The sequence below is a fragment of the Trichosurus vulpecula genome, chromosome 4 (genome assembly GCF_011100635.1).
Source record: "Trichosurus vulpecula isolate mTriVul1 chromosome 4, mTriVul1.pri, whole genome shotgun sequence".
Lineage (NCBI taxonomy): Eukaryota > Metazoa > Chordata > Mammalia > Diprotodontia > Phalangeridae > Trichosurus > Trichosurus vulpecula.
The window spans coordinates 101123345-101142136 of record NC_050576.1 but is presented as its reverse complement, the minus strand read 5'-3'; the positions used below and the strand labels follow the sequence as shown (position 1 = coordinate 101142136).

The 18792-nt window shown below is 41.7% G+C and overlaps 1 protein-coding gene across 1 annotated transcript in view; it reads right to left on the bottom strand.

Annotated features, from left to right (window-relative positions):
* Positions 1-4301, bottom strand: part of LOC118846802 (maestro heat-like repeat-containing protein family member 7) — a 37703-nt gene extending 33402 nt beyond the window's left edge. The window contains exons 1-4 of the mRNA XM_036755523.1: positions 4194-4301; positions 3942-4021; positions 3170-3299; positions 2958-3044 (exon numbers count right to left, since the gene is read on the bottom strand). Coding sequence (XP_036611418.1) covers positions 2958-3044; positions 3170-3299; positions 3942-4021; positions 4194-4301 — 405 coding nt within the window. The remainder of the gene's footprint in view (positions 1-2957; positions 3045-3169; positions 3300-3941; positions 4022-4193) is intronic.
* Positions 4302-18792: the final 14491 nt, after the last annotated feature.

The window sequence follows — 18792 nt, the reverse complement described above, 5'->3', positions numbered from 1 at the left end:
GGCTTCTGAGTAGGCCTTTGAAGCTATTGGCTTCTCTCATATCTTAAGCTATATTTTCCAACAGAATTTTCCCATTCTTTTCTATGCCCATTATTGCACTGAAGTCACTGAGACCCAAGGTATACATTGGTTTAATTTTTAAATTCTTCATAGAATTCCTGTGCTTCTTCATCCTTGACAAGAGATGTTGGCCCTTAAGCTGTAATTATCTTCATGGTGGACCTTTAGACTATGTTTCTTCCTATTCTTGAGTGTAAGAGAGGTCAACTCCAACAACTCCTTCATTTGTCTCTCCAGGAAAACCTGTACCACTTAGATTTAGCTTCTAGTTTCATTTATGCTAAGAATATACTGACTGATGTCGTTCAGTTGCTCCCATAACATATCAACATGCTGGTTATTTGGACAAAGATCTTGCCTTTAAAATCCCAATTGTTAAGTTAGTATTTATAGGCATCCTTAAATCTGCATCATGCTCAGTAACCATGGCCCCCTTTCCCACCATTCCACCGTCATCACTGTGGAAGCAGAAGAGAGCTTCCCAGGACTGAGGGCCATTTGTACCTTTATTTGTTTAACAGGTTGCCATAGCCAAAGAATTCCTCACCTAGTTTTTGACCTGCCTGAGACACACCTCTCCCTACTTAGCTAGATTGGTTCTTAGATGGCAGACAGAGTCTGTCACCAGGGCTATGTATGAAACATTTTTAATTTGGAAGAAATCAATAAAGTTTTCACTCTACTTGAATAACCTTCAAAAACTGAGGATCAGCCAGGGACTATATGAAGACAACTACAAAACATCTTTCACAAAAATAAAGATAGAGCTGAACTAGAGAAATATTAATTGTACATGGGTAGGCAGTGCCAATATAATAAAAATGACAGTTCTACCTGAGTTACTTATTCAGTGCCATGCCAATAAAACTACCAAAGAATTATTTTAAAGAGCTAGAAAAAATAATAAAGAAATCCATCCAGAAGAACAAAAGATCAAGAATATCAAAGGAATCATTTTTTTAAATATGAAGTAAAGAAGCTTAGCAGTTCCAGATTTTGAACTATATCACAAAGTGGTAATCATCAAAACAATCTGGTACTGGCTAAGAAATAAAGCAGTGGATCAGCGGAACAGATTAGGTACACAATACACAGTAGCAAATGACCCTAGCAATCTAGTGTTCGATAAACTCAAAGATCTAAGCTTTGGGGGTAAAAACTCAACATTTGACAAAAATTGATGGGAAAACTGGAAAGCAGTTTGGCAGAAACTAAGCATAGACCAGCCTCTCACACTCAAACCTAAGATAAGGTTAAAATGGATAAATGATTTAGACAGAAAGGATGATATAATAAATAAATTAGTGGAGCATGGAAAAATGTACTTGTTAGATCTATGATCAAACAAGAGATAACAGATCTCACACAGGAAGTAAAATAGAGCATTTGGATTACATGAAATTAAAAAGCTTTGTGCACAAACAAAATTAATGCAGCCAAAATTAGAAAGAAAACAAGATACTTGGGGGGAGGGAAATTTCATCAAATTTCTCTGATAAAGGCCTCATTTCTCAAATACATAGGGAACTGTGCCAAATTTATAAAAATAAGAGCCATTCCTCAGTTGATAAGTGATCAAAGAATATGAACAGGCAGTTTTCAGAAGAAGAAATAAAAGCTATCAATTGTCACATGAAAAAATGTTCTAAAGCACTACTGATTAGAGAAATGCAAATTAAAACAACTCATACCTATCAGATTGGCTAACATGACAAAAAAGAAAAATGACAAATGTTGGAGGGGATGTAGAAAAATTGGGACACAATGCATTGTTGGTGGAGTTGAAAACTAATCTAACCATTCTGGAAAACAGTTTGGAACTACTCCCAAAAAAACTATAAAACTGTGCATACCCTTTGATGCAGCAATACCACTACCAGATCTTTATCTCAAAGAGATCAAAGAAATGGGAAAAGGACCTATTTATTCAAAAATATTTATAGCAGCTCTTTTTGTGGTGGCAAAGAACTGGAAATTAAGGGCAATCCCATTAACTGGAGACCAGCTGAATAAGTTGTGGCATATGATTGTGATGGAACACCACTGTGCTATAATAAATGATGAGCAGGTGGACTTCAGAAAAACCTGGGAAGACTTATGTGAATTGATGCAAAGTGAAATGAGCATAACCAAGAGAAAATTGTATACAGAAACAATAATATTGTAATGATGATCAGTCATGAAAGACTTAGCTACTCTGTTTAAGACAATGATCAAAGAAAATTCCGAAGGACCCATGAGGATATGTAGATTGAAACATATATTTTTTAATTTTCTTTGTTTTTCTTGTTTAATTTTTTGTCTGTGTTTTCTTTTGCATCATGGCTAATACAGAAATATATTTTGCATAACTTCGCGTGTATAATCGATATCAAATTGCTTGCCTTCTCAAGGAGGAGGGTGAGGCAGAAGGGAGGGAGAGAATTTGGAACTCAAAATTTTTAAAAATGATTGTTAAAATGTTTTATGTGTAATTAGGAAATGTTTAATGAAATAAATAAAAATAGATTTTAAAAATAAAAATAAAACTTAAGAGCTGGAAAATTAAAAAAAACTACCAAGGACCATCTCTATACTCCCAGGAAGTATCAGAATAAGACTTCTGTGGTGGATATAATAATGAGACCCAAAACATTCTCAGTCTTACCCTGAAAGCTAGATATACAGCTTCACACCATTTACATATGGAAGGGACCTTAGTGGTTTCATAGATGAGGAGATTGAGATCTAGAGAGGTGAAATGCCCAAGGTCACACAGGTAGTAAATAATGGGGGCAGGAGTGAAGCCAGGGTCCTCGGACTCCAAATCCAGTGCCATTTCCATTCTACCACATCACCTCTCCTCCATCTTTTTCTATTTCTTCCCACAAACAATCTCCTTGGCAAGCACTACCCACCTCCACGATTTCAATGAGCACCAGCATGCTGGGGTTCTCAGTTTCAGTCATTAGTCCTTGCAACATTTCATCCAAGGCTCGAACGGTCTAATAGAGTAGATGACAAAGTTGAGGGATGGCCAGGAGGAAACCCTGCCCTCCCCTTACTTGGGGCATTGAAGTCCAAGAGGAAACCAGGTGGCAGAGGAAGGAGGAACAGCTGTAGAAATTACCTGACTGTACAGACTAATGATCTCCCTGTTGGTGTCAGTCTCCATGTTGGGGGGCAAGGAAAACAGGCTGAAGATACCTGACTGTATCAACTCCATTCTCTGTAAGGGCTGGAACTTTGGGTTTACATGGCTGGGGTAGGAGGAGGCAATGGGATAAGAAGAGATAAGTAAGGAATATCTTGGCCTCTTAACTGAAATAAGACCAGAATGGGTATATTCATTTGAGTATTTGTCTAGGGACTTGTGGAGAATATCCTCCAGATAAAAGTGAATGAGGTTAGGTGTCCTAGTCAAGGTCCAGAGGCCTGGACTTCGAGGATATTCCCAGCCTGTTTGGAGGAGTTCATGCTGACTCCTTAAACAGGGGTGTGCTGGAGACATTGACTCTAGAGAGCAGACTGTTAAATTTTCATCGTTAAGTACTTACATCTCAGAAATCAACAAATGCTACAAATTAGGATTCGATTTATTGTTTTGTTGATTGTCTAAATTTGAGAAAGTGATGAGGAAATATTAATAATATTAAACTTAAAAGTGTGTTATGCATATTGTTTTTAATCAGAGAGCTGCTTGTCAATCATCTATCAGCTCACCCCTGCCCAAGTGAGCCCCTCCCTGACCCCCAAGACCACTAGTGGTGACATTAGCAGCTAGATATCCATGGAAAGCAGAGGGAGGCAAGGTTCTGAAGTTGCAAGGACATTCACCCTCCATCCCAGATTAACAAGAGGGTCCCCTTTGACCAATGGAGCAAGCCCAGGAGGGCAGGTACCTCATTTCCATGATGCAGAACATGGCTTGTTGTCTCAGAGAGCTGATCATCATGTCAACAGGCTCTTCGAGGATCAGCATCTGAAAGACCCAGGAGGAATAGACCACCAAGAACTCCCTTCCAAGACTCTTCCCCCTCTCTACATTCCCACCTCTGGCCTATCTATGGCTCCCACTGTTCCCAGAGCTTTGGTGACTGACTTTCCAAAGAGACACATCATCCCCAGCTCTCTCCCACCAAGGGCATCCTCACCTCCACTCTCTCTGCCAGCATGGCTTTATTACAGTAGTAGTCCATGTTACGGTGTTCCTGACTTTTCACAGCACTGCACAGGATGGTCACAGAACTCAAGAACATCATTTTCGTAGCCTCGTCCTATAAGGAGACACACACAGAGCCTTCCTCCTGCCTCATCCAACCCATTTCATGATGGATCTCTCCCAGGCTGGGCCAAAAGATATCTCGGGAGGAAGCAGGACAAAGTGGATCTGGTCCATGCATCCACTTCACCTGTCTCCTTAGTTTTACCCAACACAGTGCTCACTTCTTCCCGCATCAAAGTCCATCACAGAACGGGCACCCCTTCATCCACAGAGAGCACAAGAGAATCATTCTGTATGGGAGGTGGCATGTGGGACTTAAGTGTAGAGAGGATGGGTGAAGGGGCTTGCCCAAATCTGTCAGTCAGTCTGCACTCAGCACTTATTAGGTGCCTACTGTGTGCCAGCCACTGTGTCCTAAGTTCTAGGAATATAAAGAAAGTCAAAAGACAGTGCCTGCCCTCAGAGAACTCACAGTCTAATGGGGGTCACACAAGTAGGAAGCGGAAGACCTGGGATTCAAACCTGGGTCCTCTGATCCCACATCCAACACTCTTCCACTGCACCCACTATGGGACACTTTAGTGGGGTGAGGAGAGAGAGAAGAAGATCACTGAACAACTACCTAGTCCCGGGGAATCTGCCCAGAAGAATGACATTCACAGAGCAAAGAGTGGGGTGGATAAAGAGGTAGGATATTCAGGACAGGCAAAGCAAAAGATGAATCCACACCCCAAAGGAAAAGGGAGGGTATGTGAACAAACCCCTTCAACCACCACACTCTCCCCACCCATCCTCCACTCTCGGGATATTGCAGAAAGACATTTGTACCTGTTTCTTAGACTTCAGAAATCCTAAAATGAAGTCAAACGCTTCATTTTCTGATGGGAGGAACCCTGGAAAACGGGACAATGAGTAAACTTAGGTAGGATGAAGAAGTGGAACCACCGAAACGCACAGACATAACACAGGTCCCTCTCCCAAATCTTCAGTCCCTACAGAACATGCCTCTTGAGGACTGAATAGCACCTAGATGGACTTAGAGCCAAGGAGCTCTGAGTTCAAAAGCTACCTCAGACTAGAACTGCCTGTGTGACTTTAGGTAAGTCATTTACATGCTCTCAGCTTCAGTTTCCTTAGCCGTAAAAAGGGGATAATAACAGCCCTACCTCACGGGGTTGTTGTGAAGATCAAATGAGATAATTTATTTAAAATGCTTCACAAACCTTAAAGCAGTATATAAGTGTTCGCTATTTATCATCGTTGCTATCGTTATTATTATCAGTCTAGTACAGTGGTTCTCACGCCTTATAGTCCTTAACCCCTTTACACTCTGTACCCTCTTAAAAATTATCAAGGACCTCATACCACCTCCCCCCTCAAGGGTTTTTGTTTAGGTGGGTTATATCTCAGTCAATCAATAAACATTTATTAAATGTCAGTCAGGTGTCTCAGTGGACAGAGCATCAGGCCTGGAATCAGGAAGATCTGAGTTCTAATCTTGCCTCAGAGACTCACTGTGTAACCGGACAGGTCGCTTTAACCTGTTTGCCTCAGTTTCCACATCTGTAAAGTGAGGATAATAATAGTACCTGCCACCTTGGGTAGCTGTGATGCTCAAGTGGGAATAATAATTGTAAAGCACTTAGCACAGTGCCTGGCACGGAGTAAATACTATGTAAATGTTGGCTGTCATTAGCAGCAGTAGTATTAATATCACTATTATTACCTTACAGGGTTATTTTCATGAGGAGCAAATGAGATAACAATTGTAAAGCACTTGGCACAGTGCCTGGCACACAGTAGGCACTATATGAATAAATATTGGCTATTATTAGTAGTAGTAGTAGTAATAATATTATCATTGTTACCTTGCCAGGTTGTTATAAAGATCAAATGAGAGTATGCGCTACATAAATGTTTATTATCATTATTATTATTATTATTATTATTATTACCTTGTAGGGTTGTTGTGAGGTTCAAATGAGATAATATTTATAAAACACTTATCACAGTGCCTGGCACATAGTAGGTGCTATATAAATAGTAATAGTAGCAGTGGTGGTAGTAGTAGTAATAGTATAATATTAATAGTGGCAGCAGTAGTAATAGTAGTAGTATAATAATAGTAGTGGTAGTAGTATTAGTAGCAGTGGTGGTGGTGGTGGTGGTAGTAGCAGTAATAGTAGTAGTGGTGGTGGTAGCAGTAGTATATTAGTAGCGGTAGTAGTAGTACTAGCAGTAGTAGTCAAAAGGCTGTTGTGAGAATCAAATGATGTAATACTTAGAGCACTTGGCTCGGGGCCTGATGCATAGTAAGTGCTACATGAATGTGAATCACCATCACCACCAGCAGCACCATCACCATCATCATCATCATGCTGTGCCAGGCCCAGTACTAGGCCTGGAGATACAATAAAAGGCTAACACGCCCCTGCCCTCGAGGAGCTTACGGTCTAAAGGCAGAGCAAGCCGCCAGCGAGCCAACAAGGGCCCAAACAAGCTACAGACGGGATAAATAGGGAATAATTAAGGGCGGGGGGGAGGGGAAGAGCTTCTGGGTCACATGACCAACAAGATGGCGGCCTGGACGTTTCTCTGCTGAGCTGAAGCTCCGAAGGCTCCCAAACAGAAATGATGGGCCAAAGATAATTCACCTCTGCAGTCTCCATGACTTAGGACCCCCGGAATCCAGGAGGAAGGTTCTCCCGCAGCCCGGCCCCGCCCTTGTCCCCTCCCCCCATGAACTGCCGCCGGCGGCTCCCTCGGCCCCTCCCCCACGCCTCTGGGTGCAGGCCCACCCCACCTCGGAGGCGTTTCCTCCCTCTGCCTGGAGGTCTCCACTCCAGGCTGCAGAAGTCCGCTGGGCCGGCACGGATGGACAACAGTCGGTGGCCTTGGGGCGCTCCAGACGACGGGAGCTCGCGGGGGCCAGCCAGGGGTCGTGGGGCGGGCTGCGTTCTGTGCCGCCGGGCAGGGACCGCGGACGTGGGGCAGGATGGGTGTCACCCCCCCCCCCCACACACACACACACACCCCAAGAGCCTCAGAGACCCACAGAAGTCAACCCGGAAGCCCCAGGCCTTGGAGCCGGAGGACTGAGGGACCGGGCGCTGGGACTGGACACAGTGCGGGGCGTCCAGCGTTCTTCAACACCCAGGTGGGCCCAGGCCTGTCCACCCAGAGGTCACTTGGAGCTGAGCCCAAATAACCCCATGTTGGCGGAGGCTGGGCCTCCTTTTGGGGGAAGGGAGTCAATTCAATAACCATTTATTAAGTACCTACTCTTGGAGGGGCCCTGCCCTCGAAAGTGAGTCATAGGGGAAAAAACTGAAATTACCAAAGGTTCCCAAAGACCTCGAACACAGATAAGCCAAGAGACAAAACAAAAGAAATACGGCCTCCAGATCTAGTAAAGGTACTTGGGCATCTATAAGTCCTTCAAGACAAAGGAAAAAGATTCAGCTCTTCTTCATGAGAACGAGGATCCTCAGGAATGTGAAGAGAAGAGGGAACAACACACCTTCTGAGTGGCTTAAAAGAGAAATGAGAATAATGAGCAGAACAGAAGAACTGGAACCTGCGATGGCAAGCCTCACCAAAGAAACCAAAGAGAGAACAAGACTGGTAGTGCAGCTCTAGAGAAGTGAAGAACAATCTAGAAAAAGAGAAGAAGAAAACAGCTTTTATGATGGGAGAAATATGTCCACTTTGAGTTCGGGTGGTAGGTTACCGCTGCAGAAATAAACCTACCAAAACACAGAAATTATAGGTAAAAACCTACATTTCATTATGCATAAGCACAGGGGCGGGATTCAAAAACTAACCCTGAATCAAAATTGGAGTTTCTGACAAGTCTTTATATAGAAAATTACATCAGAGAGGCAGAGAAATAATTTTTTAACGTATAACAATCCTTATGGTTTAGGCCATAAAGGTCACACAGGCTTAGTAAAACATTTTCAGCATATAATGCTTTCTTCAATTAAGATTAGACAAAGTAAATTAGAAGAAAATCATAATCTCCCATCTCCTAAGGAAACAAATCTAGTTAAATAGACTCTACAAGTAAACTGGCAGATAATAGGTTAAGAAGAGTTTGCAAAAGCCTACACTTATAAAACTACAAGGCTACATTAAGTCACAATGGGCTAACTGAAAGGAAGAGATTTACCTGTGTGAACCATTTTAAGCCCTGCCATCACCTGAGAAAGGCCTCAAACCTGGGTTGGCCAATCAGGAGAAAGACATTTTTTGGCCCACTCTGAGCTTAACCTATCATAACTCTTTGTGCATTCTGGCATAACAGACATGCTTTGCTTTGCTCTGTGAGTGAACTCCAAATGCCCCTTCCTGTGTCAGCAACTACAAGGCCAGATGAAGCTGATCAGGAGCATTCTACTGTTTATGACTGTCCAGGGCAAGATGCCTTGAACCAGACACTATCTTGAATAATGGGACTTTTTTTATCTTGGTATTTTTTAGATGCATGTTATGCTGTGGTTTTATATACATATATATGTGTGTGTATTCATGTTAAAGATAAACAGACATTTCAATTGACACCTTGACATTCTCTTATCTTACTGTATTTATAACCTGTTAAGAAATTTCTTTCTCATATATGGTTAACACATATGGAGACTATAATCTTGGTTGACACTGGCATGCTTAGTTGGGATTGCTCTAAGTGTATAAAGGATCTCCATCAGCTTGTTTACCTCCGAGTTCAGAATTATTTTCTGACTCTATGCATGCATGATTCTCTGGCTTAATGAGAATAAATAAGCACATATATAATATAAGCATGTATATAAATAAACACATATACAGCCTGATTCTGTTAGCTGCTTGGTCAAACCTTTGGTAAGGTGAACACCATTATGTTTGTTCTTAAAGAAACCTGTGGTAAAGGGGAACCCCAGTCTCTTTGTTCTTTGGACAAACTTTGGTTAAGTGGGGAACCCCATTCTGTTTGTTCTTAGGACAAACCTTCGATTATGGAGGAAATGGTTTCTGTTTGTTTCTTTGGACCAAACCTTTGGTAAATGGTTGACAGCTGTCACTAAAATAATCCCAGGCAGCTGGGTGGTATAGCAGATAGAGTACCAGGCCTGGAGTAAGGAAGATCTGAGTCACTATAAGCTTCCACGCTGACAGGTATCCGTACCTTAAGGTATGGCATATTAACCCCCAAGTCCAAAATAAAATCTTTAAATCCGGGGCCTATTGAGACTAAATTGGCTTAAAGGTATAACTTTAATACATACTATTCCAGGTACAATTCTATAATTTTAATAAGTAATAGCCAATCTAGTAGATAAAAATCCCTTCTTATAAAACAAACTTGTACAACTCATTACTTTAACTGTGAGAAATCATAGTTTCTTATTAAATTACTTTATTACTTTAGAATTTCACAACATGTTGTCACCAAGGCTGATAATATTTATGACTTTGCCCAAATAGAAGGTCCCAAGGAACTTGGGAAGTACCCAAAGAACCTCACAGATAAGAACTTGCAAAGTCTGTAGTATTCTTCCTAAAGAGTAAATTAGAATAATTGTTTGTTTTAAATAAAATATGCCCAGTTAAATATTCAACGGTTTTGAAATAGTGTGACCACATTTTCTAACAGTTCAATTCACAGTCTAATAGTGTCCAGATTAAAAGACAAGTTAAGTTTGAGGGACATAGTTATATCACTCTCTGGATATAATTTTTCAAATTCACAAAATATCTTATACGATGATTTCCCAAAAATCACAATACAAGAAAAATTAGAAGTCTCACAGTAACATAAACAATATTACAGAGTTTAGAACATAAACAAAATTAATTTCCAGTCAAATAATATCAATTCAATTGAATGCATTTTTGATTCATAGAAAATCACTTCATCTATCAACATGGCATTCTAAACTAATTGCATTCAAAATCCAGTATAGGGTAATTCTGAAGCAATTACATTTTAAATTCTTGTTCATACAGTTTCTTTCTCTTTTTTGGCAAGGCAATAGGGTTAAGTGACTTACCCAGGGTCAAACAGCTAGTTAAGTGTCAAGTGTCTGAGGTCAGATTTGAACTTAGGTCCTCCTGATTCCAGGGCTATTCATACAGTTTCTAAGCATGTCACCTTAACGTCACATATCGAGTATATTTTGCATTAAGGTCTCATCCACCTATAGAGGGTAAAACATCATAATTATACTAGGAGAACATACCTCACTTTAAATGAAACCACATTCTAATTTATTTTAAGGACAAACTCAGTCAAATGAAATCTGGATTTACAATTAGAAGTGGTATCATTCAAAATCTCAAATTTCCCAAGGCCCCCCTGCTTTGTTAGCTTGCTTCCAAAGGTTTGATGTGGCAGCCTAACATTCTCATTTCCCTCATTCGAAGCCCATGATGCTCTCCTAAAATATGGAAATTGTAAACAATGATAGAATGACGGTGTATCCCTCACCTAAAGATTGGAACCCCTCCTCCTGGTGCCCTATCTGCCCAGGATTATTTTGGTGACACACAAATCTCTTCCTTTCAGTTAGCCCATTGTGACTTCTTTTAAATGTGGTCTTGTAGTTTTATAAGTGTAGGATTTTGCAAACAACTTTTTATCTGTAATCTGACTTAGTTTACTTATAGAATCTAACTAGATTTGTTTCTTTAGGGCTTCCTTCAAGGGCAGAATTTCAGTATGCTATGCCCCAAATAATTCCATGCTCCAAGTTTGTTTCTACAGTTTCCATTGGATAAATATTATAACTTGATAGAATACTGTCAATCTTAAATTGCCAATAGGTATTTCTCCAAATGATGTTAGTTTTGTATATGCTTCTTATGTCAATGAGATCAAAAACCTCCTCAAACATCACTCTCCATTAATCCAAACTCTTACCTCCTTGTTATCATCCATTCACATTATCAGTACAAATGGATTCCAAGTTTCTTTAACTTTCTACCCATTCTCCTCTCACCCCCACTTTCTTAAACCTTTTTTTCTCTGCTTGACTTTGATTAAAGCCCTACAAACCTCAAAATCTCCTAATCTGACACTTCACTCACCTTCCCTACTTTATTTATCCATTTCATCTTGTTTTCCAGCCATATCCCAGTCTAATACCCTACTGAATCTCTCCTATACAAATTTTCTTATACTACACTCATTAATTGTGAAACTTTTACATTTTGAGTTGCATAGTCTATTCCAGGAATGCACCTTGAGGTCACAAGTTCCCCACCCTCTATTCCAATTTCTTTTAGGGGACTTTGCTCCTAATTTACTTAAACAATTAAGTTTTGTTTAATTATTCACTGAAGAAAATGCAATGGTATGGTAAAATATCCTCCTAGGATCTAATTTTCACCTAATAGGACCTAACTTTTTTCCCCCTTTTGCTTTGAGATTTTCTTAGGGAGTAAAATTACCTTCTACCAACACAACGAATCTATCAACCTCCAGGGGAAAGCATGATTTTTTAATAAAGGTCTTAAATGCGCTTCTCATGTAATCTTAATCCTAAAGAGCTGCAAACCTCACCCCATTCTTTGAAAAATCCACTAAGATATCTCAGCATTTGAAAAAGCATTCAAACCATAATTTGCAAAGATATTACACTTCAGTTACAAATTTAGTCTCTAGTTAGTTTACAATGCCATAAATTTTCCTTTTTTTAAAAAAAAATAGTTTACTTATTTTTGACACAATATGGATTAAGTGACTTGCCCAGGGTCATACAACGAAATTTTCCTTTCTTTCTTGTCTGTCTTTATCTCTGAAACCTCAACCTGGTCAGGGTTGGGAAGACTGAGAGACAATCATGAAGGTGTTGCTGCCTATTCTAAAACCTTATCTTCCATGATCAAAGGGTCAGTGGTTGTAAGTCCCTGCTTATTGGGAAGTAGAGTTTAGCATCAGAATTATAATATATTATGGATAGCAGGGAAAGCTTTTTTAGGTATGAAACATTATTAATTAAGCTTATACAATATTTTAATTTTTAAAATTTTAAAAATTACCTTTAATTTTTAAATTAAAATTACCATTAAAATTTTAAAATTACCAACTTAAGAGAGGCTGATACCAAATGAGTGGCATCAACATAGTCTTCCCCAGCATTCTAAGCTCCCTAGACTTGCTCTAGTTTATCACCACTCCACTGCTTTTCTTGGGAAGAGTAAGGGGAACCAATTGTGCCAGGTTTGGGGGCCAGGGCCGTAGCTCTTTGCTTGTGTAGGGAGGTCGATTTTGTAATTATCAAAGCCCATCCAGGGGTGGGGAACCTGTGGCTGCATGTGGCCTCTAGGCCACAGGTTCCCCACTCCTGAATATCTGTAGAGGCAGGTATCAAAGCCAGTTGTTGGACAGCCCATTTTTCAGATATATGACAGAATTTTTGAATCTCAGAGTCTCCCCAAATGTCTACAAAAAAGGAATATAACAAATGCTGGAAGGGATGTAGGAAAATAGGTACCTAAGGCACTTATGGTGGAGCTTTGAACTAGTCCAATCTGGAAAACAGTTTGGAACTATGTCCAAAAAACTATTAAACTGTGTATACCTGTTGGCCCAGCAATACTGCTAGTAGGCTTGTACCCCCAAAGAAATCAGAGGGAAAGGACCCCCATGTACAAAAACATTTCTAGCAGCTCTTTTTGTGGTGGAATTGGAAATTGAGGGGATGCCCATCAACTGAGGAATGGCTGAACAAGTTGTGGTATGTGATTGTGATGGAATACTACTGTGCTGTAAGAAATGATGACAGGGATAGTTTCAGAAAGGGGTAAGGGGAGAGAGAGGGTTAGTTCAGGTATCTGAGATACTATCATGTCAAAGTGGATTTCAGTTTCCCTTGACCCCAGAGGAAAGAACCTTTGCAGTCCTGTGCCCATTACATGGGGTAGGAGTTGGAAAGTGGTAAATGTAGACTTGACATCAAGAAGAACTTCTAACGATTAGAGTTGTCCACAGGGAGTGGGCTGCCTGAGATGTCCTCATTGGAGGTCTCTAAGCAGAGATTGGCTGATCATTTGTTGCTTCTAAGCCTGTTGAGGGCAAGATCAAGTGTAGTTGAGATTCCTTTCTAATATGGTATGAGCTAGAAAGCTGCTAGGGACCATTCTGTGAACAGTAGGGTCAAACTTGGAAAGCGAAAAAAGTGAAGTCAGAGAAGAGGTGGACAGACTGAGTGAGCAGGGTGGTAGCTGGACTCCGATTCTGTGAGTCAGTTTTGGAAGCTGGCCACAGTAGGTATAGATTGGCTTGGAAGTGAGGTGGGGGAAGAGATCAGAGGGGCTGAGTCAAAGGGTTCCTGGTCTTTATCTTCACATCAACCCTGGAGCCTCCCTGACCTCCCAGATGAAGATGGCTGTAAACTAGACTCAGTTTTCTTAGAAGTCTAAAGAGGAATGTAAGATTGAGCCGAAGCCTGGGGGAGGAGAGAAAGACGGGTATTGAAGGAATCAAGGGTCAAGTAGGCAGATTACTGCATGGAGCACAAAGCAATTTATGTGACTCACACCCAGGCCAAGCCAGATGATGCTTCTCCTTGTCGCTTACCCTATAAAAATGAAACACTTGGGGTCCTAGGAAGGCAAAGATGGAGAAAAAAAATGAGTATGGGACCCTTGGTTCTGTAAGCTCTCGAGTACAACAACAGACTGATAGTGCCCAAGATGAGATTCCAAGCTCTGCTCCACAGAGGGGGCACTAGAAGCAGAAGGAAAGAAGAGAAGAAAATTTTGAAAAACCCTTGGTACATGTTTCATCTCTCGTGTAACAGAGTTAAAGTCATAGTGATTACATTACTTTCCAAATAAACACACAAAATCCAACTTATAACCTATCAGCAGTCAAGTCCACCGACAGGTCTTAACAAGCAAGTGTTCCCAGGGGAGCCTGTCTAGCATTGTCCGGAAGTCCAGCGTGCATCAGCAGAAATATGTGCATGGAATGACTTGTTTCACAATATGATACTATATGGTTACACAATGCAATATTGTGTCATCAAAATTTCAATGCAGGGAAAAAAACCCACAGATTTACAATAAATTATTAAATTTAAGATGCATCATGTTTAAAAAATATTTTCTATTTTTTGAGATGATGCAAATTAAAAAAAAAAACCATTAACAGGTTAAAGAAAGTAGATTTCCAGGGGGAACACTGAGTAATTTTTTTAAAGGGGGCCATAGGCCAAATAAGTTGGGGACCCTCTGAGATAGACTTTCCCTGCCCAAGCTTTTGAGGCATCAATAGTTGACCCTGAAAAGGTAGATACATGTATGCCTATAGCTTGAAAAGATAAGTATTTTCCCCATGCGAGGGGTTACCTCACAGATAATACCAAATTCGAGATTTCTCAAGTTTGAGAGGTCAGGCACTGGCTTCCTAGGAGTAAGAGATGTCTTCGACAATAAGCTTATTAAAGAAGCAAGAGCCTGGTCAATGTATTCCTGAACAGAATTCTATGCATAAGGAACATAAGGCTGCCATATTGCCAGCCAATCCCAAACAAAATTTCTTCTCCCCTTCAAATGGAACATCCTAGTTAGCCACCACATTGCCATTCTCAACCTACATTTTGTTGTTGCTGAATTTGAAGTTATTGAGGCTACAAAGCAAGTAATCAATTCATTATTGTGGCTCCAAAGAATTCGGTTCAAAGCTTTATTTCATATTAATAATAGCCCTAACAAGTGGGTACCCAGCTTCTGTTTGAAAGAAGCCATCTAGTGGTGGAAAATTCATCACCTAGCAAAGTACTGGTCTAATTGTCAGGAAACCCTCCTTCCTTCCTTTCTTCCTTCCTTTCTTCCTTCCTCCCTCCCTTCCTTCCTCCCTTCCTCCCTTCCTCCCTTCCCCCTTCCTCCCTTCCTCCCTTCCTCCCTTCCTCCCTTCCTCCCTTCCTTCCTCTCTTCCTTCCTTTCTCCCAAAATGGATGAATATTGTAAGAGATGGGTAAAAGTTAGGTTTCCACAGAAGAGTTAATTGAGTTCCATAGAATAATTAATGAAGTGTCAGCCTGAACAAAGAAGGAGTAAAAATTAACCAGGATGAGAGCCCTCAACCAATCTGAATCAACTTTGTGGTTTTGGTGGATGCCTCAGACCCAGGATGTAGGAGAAGTGGTCTAAACTGGCCAGATGGTGGTCAGGATTGAAGAGAGAACTGAGTCAAATGGCTACCACGCCTGATTAATTGGCTAATTGAATATTACCTCACACACCCACAGGGAGGAGTTTTCTGCCATTTTTGAATATGGGACCTATGTTGAAGAGGGGGAGAACATGCCAAGGAGTTGCATGTTGGGGGCATATAGGTAAGATTATGACCTAGAAGGGAGCAGACCAATCCATTCTCTGAAGGGAGGTACTGAGCTGATGGTGCATCAATCTATGTCAGTCTAACAGAATAAAGTTGGTCTCACTCTTGTACTCTCCACTCCCTCTTCCTAAAGAAGGGTGGAGTCCCCTTCTGGCCAGGAGCATTTACCAATTCCTTTGAATTCCTCAATAATGATAAATTGCCCTTGATACCGGAATTTCAGTGTCAAGCGTATCTCTAACAATACGTATTTATTTATTTTGGAAAGTTACATGTTGAATTTATTAGTCTTTTTAAAAACCAAATGTAAATAATAAATGTTTATGTTTTCACACATAATTCTCTTTATCTGTCCTATTTTTATGTGTGAATGTTCTTTTTGTTGTGCTCTTTACATTAATGTTAGAAACATACTCACATTGTCTAGGAATAAGCAAGACCTGTTGGGAAGTCAGGAATGTTTTAATTATAATTTACATTTATTCCCCCTGAATAAACGGGTACCTCCTCTAAACAGAGTACAGGAGAAAGTACAAAGGACTCAGATGGATGCCAGTCCTTTAATAGACCCTCACCTCTAATCTCCTGCCAGGCTCTTCATTCACCCCCTGACTGCCTACGTCATGCCCTCCACAAATGGTTCATGTGTACAAGCCTCTGACCCTTCACCTGACTGATCTGAGGCCTGGTTTCTGCTAAAGCTGGGGTGGGGGAGGGGGAAAGTTACACCTTCAATTCTGTGGAAGCAAAATTCCTCCCCCCGTTTCTTACACTGAGGATAAAATAAAATTATTAAAAGAAGAATGAAAATTATCCATAAGTTTTTCTATCAGGCCAAAATTTGCTTCTCTGTAATTTCCCCTGTTGCTCCCAGTTCCGTCCTCTGGGGAAAAGCAGAAGAAACCTAATCCCTTGATTAAGTACTTCAGATCCTTAAAAAGAGCAACCATATTCCCCTCTCCTAGTCTTCTTACTTCCCAGATGGAAAATCTGAGGCTAGATTACTCAGGGAAGTGGAAATTACCTGGATGAGCCAATCGCTATCCTAGGAGAGAGGGGAAGAAGGAAGGCAGGGACTCCCCAGGGCATTGACATTATCTCAACCCCACCCAAAAAACTACCTTTGTCTTCCCAGGAGGATGAAGGGGCCCAGTATAGAGATAAGATGTCCTGTCTGTTTTGATCACATCTGTTCCCAGGGCTTTACCATTGCTCTAGGGCAAGGATTCCTAATTTAGGGTTGGTGAGGTCCAGGGACACCTTTCAGGAGGCTCATGAAGCCGGATGAGGAAAAAAAAAATGACATCTCTATTTTCACCAACCTCTAACTGAAATGTAGCATTTCCTACTATTATGAACGTAGACAACAAACATTATCCTGAGGTTTCCTCAGACTGCCAAGGGAGTCTATGATCTAGAGGTTAGGAGCCCCAGTACTAGAGTTAACTCCTAGGTTCTCTGCCGTCATTGAAATGACCCAATTAGGGCACAGGGCACAGGCCACTGCTTTTCTTTCTCCTTCATAAATTCAACCCCAGGAACTGCAAAAGATATCAGACACACATGCCATCCAACAATACACTCTGGCTGAATTTCCTACCTTCTCAAGATGCTTCTCCTCACCTGTAACCAACAGTCCTAGCATGGGACCTCCTGAATCCACACACCCAGATACTGGAGGAGTTAAATCTATACTAGCTTCTGAACTCCTACTCCTGTAGTGAGCCATTTTGATCAGAAACTGAACGAATGACAACTTAGTAAGCTTATATCTAGCCAGCCCCAGACCACTAGACCATGCTTCCCCATCTTGTCCAGATGTCCACCCAGGCCCTCTTGCCATCTGCCCTGCCCCTGTGACACTTCTTGCCCTGGGCACAGGAATCTGATCAGATCAATAGCCCCTAAAAGAATAGAATGTCAACTGACTGCCTTAATGGATTGAGACCTTCCTTCCCTAGCTTGAGCTCCTTGGGGGCAGGGGCATTCTCACTTCCTGTGCTGCATCACCTGCACCTGGCACAGTGCCTGGCATGTGGTAGGCACCATATTAATGTTAGCTATTATTACTATTATCACTCACTTCCTGTGTGGCCATGGGCACATCCCTTTTCGCTCTGGGCCCCTTTCTTCAGACATAAAATGAAGGTTCTTGCCTGAGCTGGACTCTTAAGTCCATGGCTCCTTCTTCTAAGACACCAGTGTTACCTACGACAGCCACTGTGCTCTTTTCTTAAAACCGGGTTTCACGTTCTCTCTACTCCAGGGACTTGCACTCATGCTATCTTAGCCACATAGCTCTTCCTTGGACCTGATCTTCTCTTCTCTTCTCTAAGCAGCGAGATGGTACCTTAAGACCTAAGTTCAAATCTAGCCTCAAACACTAGCTGTGTGACCTGAGCAAGTCATTTCACAAACTCTGCCTGCCTCACTTTCCCCAACTGTAAAACTGGGATGATAATAACACCTACCTCCCAGGATTGTGAGGATCAAAGGAAATACTAATTGTAAAGTGCTTAGCATAGTACCCAGCACATATTGTCCTATTAATGTTAGCAATGGTTATCATCATCATTATCTCTGCAGTCGGCCCGGGACAGAAGCTCCCTGTGGAAACATCCCCATCTGCCCAGGTGCCCCCACCTGCCTTCTGCTTGGGGCGGCTCTGCCCCCATTCTGGAAGGGTCCGCAGGCCACTTGGGCCACTCGGCAAGTTTCACCTGGCCTTGCTTTGAAAGGGCCTTCTCAGCCCCTTCTATTTACATTGATCCTCAGGGGACCATTTCCTTGAAGGGCCTTGGGTACTGGCAAGGACATGGGCCTGGTGTAGACCGAGAATGGAATGTCAGGCTGCTGGCAGCGCCCTTCACGGGATGCACTCTGGTGGAGGTTCAAGACCACATGGTACCAGTAGAGCCCTGCCAGTGGCTCCCAGGCAGTGCTGTGCCCAGCCCTGAGGTGTCTTCATTAACATGGAACAAAGGTGGTCCTCAGGTTCAGGTGGAGGCTTTACCCTTACCCCCCACCATGGTTACATGTTTCTCTGCAGGGCAATCCCCAAAGAGTGGAGTGTCCCTGGGGGAGTGTGTACACCCAGTGTGGGGAGGACATGAATCCCAAAGGCTTTCTCAGTGAGATGGGACAGAAGTGTGGGGAGAGAAGAGTGTGGTGGGGGAAGACCGTGCCAGCAGCCAAGCCA